Source organism: Argopecten irradians, chromosome 2 (genome assembly GCF_041381155.1).
Source record: "Argopecten irradians isolate NY chromosome 2, Ai_NY, whole genome shotgun sequence".
NCBI lineage: Eukaryota > Metazoa > Mollusca > Bivalvia > Pectinida > Pectinidae > Argopecten > Argopecten irradians.
The window spans coordinates 39776160-39787012 of NC_091135.1; the positions used below are offsets into that span (position 1 = coordinate 39776160).

The 10853-nt window shown below is 33.1% G+C and overlaps 1 protein-coding gene across 1 annotated transcript in view; it reads right to left on the reverse strand.

Moving 5' to 3' along the window:
- Window positions 1–10115, reverse strand: part of LOC138315450 (uncharacterized) — a 15671-nt gene extending 5556 nt beyond the window's left edge. Inside the window, exons 1-5 of the mRNA XM_069256490.1 lie at window positions 9961–10115; window positions 6259–6403; window positions 5803–5918; window positions 5328–5458; window positions 5094–5194 (exon numbers count right to left, since the gene is read on the reverse strand). Of these exons, the coding sequence (XP_069112591.1) occupies window positions 5094–5194; window positions 5328–5458; window positions 5803–5918; window positions 6259–6403; window positions 9961–10089 (622 nt within the window). The 5' untranslated portion in view covers window positions 10090–10115. The remainder of the gene's footprint in view (window positions 1–5093; window positions 5195–5327; window positions 5459–5802; window positions 5919–6258; window positions 6404–9960) is intronic.
- Between the last annotated feature and the right edge of the window lie 738 nt (window positions 10116–10853).

A 10853-nucleotide genomic window follows, 5' to 3' on the forward strand; every position in this document is an offset into this window, starting at 1 on the left:
TTATATATTCTCTACTTAATTGTAGAGTATAACCTGACTAAACAGGTCCATATATTCTCTACTTAATTGTAGAGTATAACCTGACTAAACAGGTCCTTATATATTCTGTACTTAATTGTAGAGTATAACCTGACTAAACAGGTCCTTATATATTCTCTACTTAATTGTAGAGTATAACTGACTAAGGACTCTAAATTGTAGGTAAACTTATATATTCTCTACTTAATTGTAGAGTATAACCTGACTAAACAGGTCCATATATTCTCTACTTAATTGTAGAGTATAACCTGACTAAACAGGTCCTTATATATTCTCTACTTAATTGTAGAGTATAACCTGACTAAACAGGTCCTTATATATTCTCTACTTAATTGTACAATATAACCTGACTAAACAGGTCCTTATATATTCTCTACTTAATTGTAGAGTATAACCTGACTAAACAGGTCCTTATATATTCTCTACTTAATTGTAGAGTATAACCTGACTAAACAGGTCCATATATATTCTCTACTTAATTGTAGAGTATAACCTGACTAAACAGGTCCATATATATTCTCTACTTAATTGTAGAGTATAACCTGACTAAACAGGTCCTTATATATTCTCTACTTAATTGTAGAGTATAACCTGACTAAACAGGTCCATATATTCTGTACTTAATTGTACAATATAACCTGACTGAACAGGTCCTTATATATTCTCTACTTAATTGTAGAGTATAACCTGACTAAACAGGTCCATATATTCTCTACTTAATTGTAGAGTATAACCTGACTAAACAGGTCCTTATATATTCTCTACTTAATTGTAGAGTATAACCTGACTAAACAGGTCCTTATATATTCTCTACTTAATTGTAGAGTATAACCTGACTAAACAGGTCCTTATATATTCTCTACTTAATTGTAGAGTATAACCTGACTAAACAGGTCCTTATATATTCTGTACTTAATTGTACAATATAACCTGACTAAACAGGTCCTTATATATTCTCTACTTAATTGTAGAGTATAACCTGACTAAACAGGTCCTTATATATTCTCTACTTAATTGTAGAGTATAACCTGACTAAACAGGTCCATATATTCTCTACTTAATTGTAGAGTATAACCTGACTAAACAGGTCCTTATATATTCTCTACTTAATTGTAGAGTATAACCTGACTAAACAGGTCCTTATATATTCTCTACTTAATTGTAGAGTATAACCTGACTAAACAGGTCCATATATTCTCTACTTAATTGTACAATATAACCTGACTAAACAGGTCCTTATATATTCTCTACTTAATTGTAGAGTATAACCTGATAACAGGTCCTTATATATTCTCTACTTAATTGTAGAGTATAACCTGACTAAACAGGTCCATATATTCTCTACTTAATTGTAGAGTATAACCTGACTAAACAGGTCCTTATATATTCTCTACTTAATTGTAGAGTATAACCTGACTAAACAGGTCCTTATATATTCTCTACTTAATTGTAGAGTATAACCTGACTAAACAGGTCCATATATTCTCTACTTAATTGTAGAGTATAACCTGACTAAACAGGTCCTTATATATTCTCTACTTAATTGTAGAGTATAACCTGACTAAACAGGTCCTTATATATTCTCTACTTAATTGTAGAGTATAACCTGACTAAACAGGTCCATATATTCTCTACTTAATTGTAGAGTATAACCTGACTAAACAGGTCCTTATATATTCTCTACTTAATTGTAGAGTATAACCTGACTAAACAGGTCCTTATATATTCTCTACTTAATTGTAGAGTATAACCTGACTAAACAGGTCCTTATATATTCTCTACTTAATTGTAGAGTATAACCTGACTAAACAGGTCCTTATATATTCTCTACTTAATTGTAGAGTATAACCTGACTAAACAGGTCCTATATATTCTCTACTTAATTGTAGAGTATAACCTGACTAAACAGGTCCTTATATATTCTCTACTTAATTGTAGAGTATAACCTGACTAAACAGGTCCTATATATTCTCTACTTAATTGTAGAGTATAACCTGACTAAACAGGTCCTTATATATTCTCTACTTAATTGTAGAGTATAACCTGACTAAACAGGTCCATATATTCTCTACTTAATTGTAGAGTATAACCTGACTAAACAGGTCCTTATATATTCTCTACTTAATTGTAGAGTATAACCTGACTAAACAGGTCCTTATATATTCTGTACTTAATTGTAGAGTATAACCTGACTAAACAGGTCCTTATATATTCTCTACTTAATTGTAGAGTATAACCTGACTAAACAGGTCCATATATTCTCTACTTAATTGTAGAGTATAACCTGACTAAACAGGTCCTTATATATTCTCTACTTAATTGTAGAGTATAACCTGACTAAACAGGTCCATATATTCTGTACTTAATTGTACAATATAACCTGACTGAACAGGTCCTTATATATTCTCTACTTAATTGTAGAGTATAACCTGACTAAACAGGTCCATATATTCTGTACTTAATTGTACAATATAACCTGACTAAACAGGTCCATATATTCTGTACTTAATTGTAGAGTATAACCTGACTAAACAGGTCCATATATTCTGTACTTAATTGTACAATATAACCTGACTGAACAGGTCCATATATTCTCTACTTAATTGTACAATATAACCTGACTGAACAGGTCCATATATTCTGTACTTAATTGTACAATATAACCTGACTAAACAGGTCCATATATTCTGTACTTAATTGTACAATATAACCTGACTGAACAGGTCCATATATTCTCTACTTAATTGTACAATATAACCTGACTGAACAGGTCCATATATTCTGTACTTAATTGTAGAGTGTAACCTGACTAAACAGGTCCATATATTCTGTACTTAATTGTACAATATAACCTGACTAAACAGGTCCATATATTCTGTACTTAATTGTAGAGTATAACCTGACTAAACAGGTCCATATATTCTCTACTTAATTGTACAATATAACCTGACTGAACAGGTCCATATATTCTGTACTTAATTGTACAATATAACCTGACTAAACAGGTCCATATATTCTGTACTTAATTGTAGAGTATAACCTGACTAAACAGGTCCATATATTCTGTACTTAATTGTACAATATAACCTGACTGAACAGGTCCATATATTCTGTACTTAATTGTACAATATAACCTGACTAAACAGGTCCATATATTCTGTACTTAATTGTACAATATAACCTGACTAAACAGGTCCTTATATTCTCTACTTAATTGTACAATATAACCTGACTGAACAGGTCCTTATATATTCTGTACTTAATTGTACAATATAACCTGACTAAACAGGTCCATATATTCTGTACTTAATTGTACAATATAACCTGACTAAACAGGTCCTTATATTCTCTACACTTAATTGTACAATATAACCTGACTAAACAGGTCCATATATTCTGTACTTAATTGTACAATATAACCTGACTAAACAGGTCCATATATTCTGTACTTAATTGTACAATATAACCTGACTGAACAGGTCCATATATTCTCTACTTAATTGTACAATATAACCTGACTGAACTGGCCCTTATCTATTCTGTACTTAATTGTACAATATAACCTGACTAAACAGGTCCTTATCTATTCTGTACTTAATTGTACAATATAACCTGACTGAACAGGTCCATATATTCTCTACTTAATTGTACAATATAACCTGACTGAACAGGTCCATATATTCTGTACTTAATTGTACAATATAACCTGACTGAACAGGTCCATATATTCTCTACTTAATTGTACAATATAACCTGACTGAACAGGTCCATATATTCTGTACTTAATTGTACAATATAACCTGACTAAACAGGTCCATATATTCTGTACTTAATTGTACAATATAACCTGACTGAACAGGTCCATATATTCTGTACTTAATTGTACAATATAACCTGACTGAACAGGTCCATATATTCTGTACTTAATTGTACAATATAACCTGACTGAACAAGTCCATATGTTCTGTACTTAATTGTACAATATAACCTGACTGAACAGGTCCATATATTCTGTACTTAATTGTACAATATAACCTGACTGAACTGGCCCTTATCTATTCTGTACTTAATTGTACAATATAACCTGACTAAACAGGTCCATATATTCTGTACTTAATTGTACAATATAACCTGACTGAACAGGTCCATATATTCTGTACTTAATTGTACAATATAACCTGACTGAACAGGTCCATATATTCTGTACTTAATTGTAGAGTATAACCTGACTAAACAGGTCCTTATATATTCTCTACTTAATTGTACAATATAACCTGACTAAACAGGTCCTTATATATTCTCTACTTAATTGTACAATATAACCTGACTAAACAGGTCCATATATTCTCTACTTAATTGTACAATATAACCTGACTAAACAGGTCCTTATATTCTGTACTTAATTGTACAATATAACCTGACTAAACTGGCCCTTATCTATTCTGGATCCCTGTAGGTTCTGGCACCATTTTATGGCATTTACCTTCTTAACTTAATATTGTAATGAAGACTTGTATAGTCAGGAAACCTGGCTATACTGACCAAATATGCTGATCCCAGTGACATCTGGTTAAGACAAGTTATTCTCCACTCCCTTACACAATTTACCCGTGAGTTTAGTTTTCTAATACGTTATCACCACACCTCCAGGCTTCCTTGACATCTTACCACTCTATGTGGCAGAGTGGTTGAGGAAGGAATAAGCCACAGTTGCTGTGTGGGTAGGGAATTTAAAATTGTACAGCTAGATCCCTGCCTCTGGATCATGGTGGCTTGGTGGTTAAAGTGTCTTGACATTCCACCACTAGCTTCCCAGCTTTGTAAAGACCATGCTGGTCAGATGTCTGATATTCTGCCATTAGCTAGCACATCACACTTGCTAGGTAAATTTATTTAGGAATTGATATTATGTCAGTAATAGTCAGTAATAGTTAACCCCTGGAGTATCGAGGGTGAATGTTGTTATATAGAAATAACATGCATTGGGTTCAGTAGATTTATCAAGGGTTTGTGCCTTACTAATGTAAATACAGTATTGCAGAATAACTACTTACTACATAGCTCCACAGGATCATTCTGGCCACAACTGGTGCCCATTGGACAAGCCGTACATGGTTTCCCTTTCTTATAGGGCTTCTTTCCTTTTATGTTACCACTGGAAAATACAAAGTATTACTTTCAAAGAAAATGTGTTGACATAGCAAGACTGCATATTTATTAGAACTTAAAATATGGTGTTTCTATACATTTTTTTCTCATTTAGAAAATAAGTTGTACGAAATACTCACGCTGGTCCATACTGGCACACCACAAATGTTGCCGAGGGTTTCTTCACCACTTTCGCCCCATTTTTAATTTCGTAAAAAGGCTCGCAGTTGACTGAAGAACATCCCAATTTGGTTGAATCGGCCCACACGACCTGTTGAGAGTGTCATACTCATTTCTACATCATTGAAGATTATTTTGAACTTAAGCAATATTGTCGTTAAGTTCAGAAATGTATGCAACAAGGTAAATAGAATAAACTTAGGTGATAAAAAGTTCAAATGGATCAACATGGCGATTCATGACCAACTAATCTAAATAGATATTGATATGTGTAAATACTTAAAGCAAAAAGGACACCATATTCAACTGGTGTTCAGAATACTATGCAAATAGTTTACAATGGTCACTGTTCCCTGATGCTCAAACCTGTGTAAAATGACCTCCCCCTGAAGATAATGTCTAGGTTCATACATTACTATAATTAAAAAGAGGTACCTGTTTGTAGTGGCCACACACTTTCCCATCCTGACAGCTATTGTCTCGGAAGTTATAGTCCTTTTTCTCCCTGTACCAAAGGTCAAGAACTTTGGTCACATTCAGTTTTTGATTTCCTAAATAAACAATCACTGCATAAGTCATATTATCAGCAACTGCCATCAAAGTTAGGCAATTTAAACCATAATGAAGATTTGTATTTGACAAATGTCAAAAGTATTTTTCTATCAATAAATATATATACATGTGTGTGATCCAATTGCTTGTGATTTGCTGTAATTATAGAAAAGCACATAGAAATTAACTGATTCCCATTTCTCTGTGTTATAAATTTGTATCTGCAACTGATACTCATGTCCCTGTGTTAGAAACCTATATCTCAGATAGAAAAGCACAAAGACAGTAACTTATATATATATATACCGTGTGCATAACACTGCCTTTAACAAAACCTACCTGTAGTATACATAAGGTTTTCTCCGACCACAGTGGGCGTTGTCTGACCGCGCCAAGTGATTTTTCTGTCGTCGGAGGAACTGTGCTCCCAGACACACTTCTTTGCTACCTTATAGGCATTCCTCTTTATAGCTCCAACCCATGTCTGAAAAGGATATTTTTATATACGCCATGCCACAGCAGCTAAGAGCGACAGACAGTGCGACAATACGCCATGCGGCAGCACGACAAGGATATAAGGCGGTCATCGCACGACAATGTGCCCAGCAAAGAGCAACAGTGCGCCTCGAGACAGTGCGCCATGCAACAACGCACAATGATATAGCGCCACATGACCGAAATCATCCACCATATCTTTTAGACTTAATCTATACCTAAGACAAATTGGAAAAGAAAATAAAGGTACATCTAAGTAGTATCAATTCGGAATCCGGTATCAGAACTTTAAAAAAAAATCCGGTAACAGGATTGGCAAATATATTTCAGAGAGTTACTATGGGCTCTTTATCTCTACAATGTCAGGTTTAGATGGCGAAGTAAAAGCCGGAGTTCTCGGAGAAATTGACGGACTAGCGGTCATTACATGGCAATTTACAATTGCTCCACGTGGTCACGATAATTCATATATATCCGATTTTTTAAAAGACACATTGAACACTTTTAAAGCCAGTTGGTCCGCTCACATCGATGAAATAATATTTATATATTTATTAATTATAATATTTCTCATGTAAAAAAAACCATCCATAAATTAAAGACAGACACAATAACTAGGATGAATAATTCAAATAGAAATTCAAATTCTAAGTAGGATTATCATTAAATAAATATTAATAAATGTTCTTGCTGAATTAAACGCTAAGAGTACGTGGTCCTCTCATATTGTAATACATGATTTTGAAAACACAGTTAAATGACAGCGGGCCATTGCACTGTTCAACACGCCCAAAACAAGTGCTCATCGGGCGTCGTCTTAAAAAATATGAAATTGTCGTTAGTGTCGAATTCAAATACTATATATTCAAATCACGATGACATTTTCGTGTGGTGGAATGATTTAAGAAAACTGATATGAATACCACGGGTCTTGATATAAAATGTTCTGATACAGTTGAAGTAATTCGTGTCCTCTGTGAGTGGTCCATCGTTATCTTCTCCATGAATAACCACACATGCGAACTTCTGCTTTTAAACAGGTAAAGAGTGTTTTAAAGTTATTAAGTTATGTCCAAAGCGCGGAAGTATACTAAAATTGTTTCGTGGAAATATTTAGATGTAATTCATAATTGGTGATTTAAGTAATTTGATTTGAGTATCTATATTGGACGTAAGCCACAAAATGACATTATATTTCAAACGTTTCCAACACAAAACACGGGTTTCAAACACAACTCACAGCATTTGAATGCAAAATGAAACTTTTTACATTACACAGCTAAATCACTAAAATTCCCGACGTTTTATACATCTGGAATGATTCGCTTGGATGCACGTCAATTGATTAATCTTGCAGTGAAAATCTTCTAGATAAAGTTCAGTAGGACTAGGGTGAAAACACTGTTCATTCCACTACTTCACTCAAGATTACTTGCAATGATAGTGTTGTTATTATCCAAAAAGTTCGTTGTTTTGCTTTCTGAAGTAATATTTAAGGATAGAATATGTAAATTTTATTTTAAGTTTGATTGAAATTCACACCAACATTACATGTAAAACCAGACGTGTTCCAGAAGATAACCCATATCACTATTCAGTTCTCGAGCACTTTGCTTGCTCAGCCGGGTCCTGTGTTCTTCCATGATTCTATGTTTTAATAAATACATTGCATATCTTCATTGTACAAAGTACTTTTATTCGTAATGTATTGTAGGGAGAATAAAACAGCGCAAATTCTGTATCAATTCAAAGAAAGATTGGAGCTTTGTGCCACCTTAGCTTTACTAAATAAGGATCAAAAGCAAAGGCCCAATGACATCACTTTGGCGAACAACCCCCATAGATTATTTATATTCGAAATTCTTACTAAAGTATATGACGTGATTTCGTGGTATTGCACATCATCTAGGTATTTATCTGTGACTCAAATACAAGTTTCATAAACTAAACTGTTATCAAAAAATAAATTTCGTCAAGATAGCAATGTACGGGTTTAAAAATTTTGATAAGAAAAAGCATTAACAGAAAAAAATCCCATAAAAATTATAGCTTCTTGTGCCATAACAACAATATGTTGTTGTTTTTTCTCGTGAGATAATCGACTATTTGGTGGCTTGGGTTTTTTTCATGATTAAATTGAATTTTTGACGATTTGAAACTCTAAAAGGTATGATATTAACGTAAAAACTAAAAAGAAAAAAAAAAATTGAAAATTCGTATGTTCGTCCAGTTTCTCGTACCTAATTAGATAATATTGCTTTTAAAGAAATAGATAGGTAAACATCTATTTACTTTTTATGACAAAGTTGGCTTCCTGTCGCCTAGTTACTTAGTTAAAAAGCAAAATTTACACGAACAGTGCCTAAGGACAACCGACAAATGGAAATATTAATAACAAAATAAAAAGATTACTCATGCAGAACGAAAGAGAAATGGCGTATCAAATTAATTATCAAAATTAAAAATGTGACGGTCGTTTTTTTGTTTTTTTTTTGTGTTTTTTGTTTTTTGTTTTTTAAATGTTTTCTTCTTCTATTTATTGTTTCCTCCTAAGTCTCAAAACAGAAAATGCATTATAACTAGAACAACATAAGAATATTGAGAACAGTAATGTGCTATCTCTTAATACGAATGTGCTTAATCCAAAGACGACCGCTGTGGCATTTTCATTTGTGACCGTTTCAAGTGTGACCTTTGGCGCATTGCAAATTGTGTCTTACAACAACGTCCATATGGGAAATGTGGACATTGTAATCAATATGTTTAATAATACATGCCTGTTTACATAATACAAGACTTATATTTTCCTAAAAGAATGTAACTGATAGCATATAAAAATTAAATACTATACACTTAGCATATCTGTATTACTGTACATGATATACATGTAGTATAATATACTATCGAACCACATGGATCTGAGAATTAGTTACAGATTATATATCGCATATTTTTATCGCCATGTAAGTATATTTTACATTTTTTATCTAGAGTTAAATTTATTAGTAGTGCCATGTAGAGTATGATTTTTATCGTTTTTTATCTAGAGCTCTAAAAACGTCTTAAATGTTCTTAGGGCACTCTGGTGGGTCCATGATTATATAATCTGTAACTGATTCTCAGATCCCTGTGTATCGAACGTATTGTTTTGCCTTTTATAATGTATATAAAGATCCTCTCACTACTTTCTAATAAATAATTATAACATTAATTTGCACAATCTAGTATGGCCGACTGTCAGTCATATGGTCTCGGGTAGTTTAGAAGAAACACAAATACAGACGGAACTTAAGGGCAAATAAAGTGTGGGATAAATAAATCTAATATTCTTTGAGAAACTGCGATAACAAACATTAGTACAGACGGACAGAAAATAGTCGGATGACAGAGCAGATACTAAAGTAGCTAAAGTGAACTCTCTTCTTTTTAAATTTTCAAAGACCGCTTGCTTGTTCTTGGACTTAATGTAGGACAGTTTCTTATCGGATCTATTATTTAATATATGTTAATGATAAAGTTGAAATCAATATTAATATATATATTTACCATTTCCTGCATGTTTTTTGCGCTCTCCTTCGCTCGATAAGCATTGTGTACTTCCACAAATTTCCTTTGTGCCATGGCTACGGAAAGGATGGGTAGAATGAGCGACAGGACTAATGTAAACTTCTCCATGGTGGTGACGACATAGACATGAAGTATATCTGTACTTATAATATATACCCAGGGTGTCCCCGTAAGTCACGTGACCGTCGGGAAGTGCTGAGACCAGACGTGACATATCGCGAATTTTGAAGAAAAATATCATAATATCTACGTGCTCAACCGAAACCTTTAAATCATGTATGACCTAAAATCAGTCAATTTAATTATATATAGAAAGGAGATTAAAAGATAGGGTTATCGCCTTCTAGATGTTTATGCGACAGTCAATAGGCCGGAAAGAAACAAGTATCACTTTAAGTAACTTTTATCGATCTTACTTACGTCACTGTTATATACTGGTACATTACAAAAATAAAATTAATGTTGGTATAATGTTCCAGAGAAAGTCCTTAATTACGAGAAGTAGAAAATGGTCCATTGATTTACTGCATTATAATATATATATCAATTGTTAACTAGCGCCAATAGGTTTTAGAATGAGAATCATAAGTGGTTTCTTAATGGTCATATAACAGGAAAATGCATTTGCACGCTCATTTGACATGACAAAATAAGTTTAAATAGATGATATACGTTCATAACACAATGCAAAAGTTCATCAACGTAATCACTGGATCAAGAAATATATAGAAAACGCCCTGAACCAGCTCCCAATCTAGTTCTAAGCTACATGTACAAGATATTAAGGAGAAAACAGTGTCATAGGAAGATGAAACTTAATGGGGGATGGGGGCAAAAGCCCTCAATATTTCGTAACAACCCCCACCCCCTCG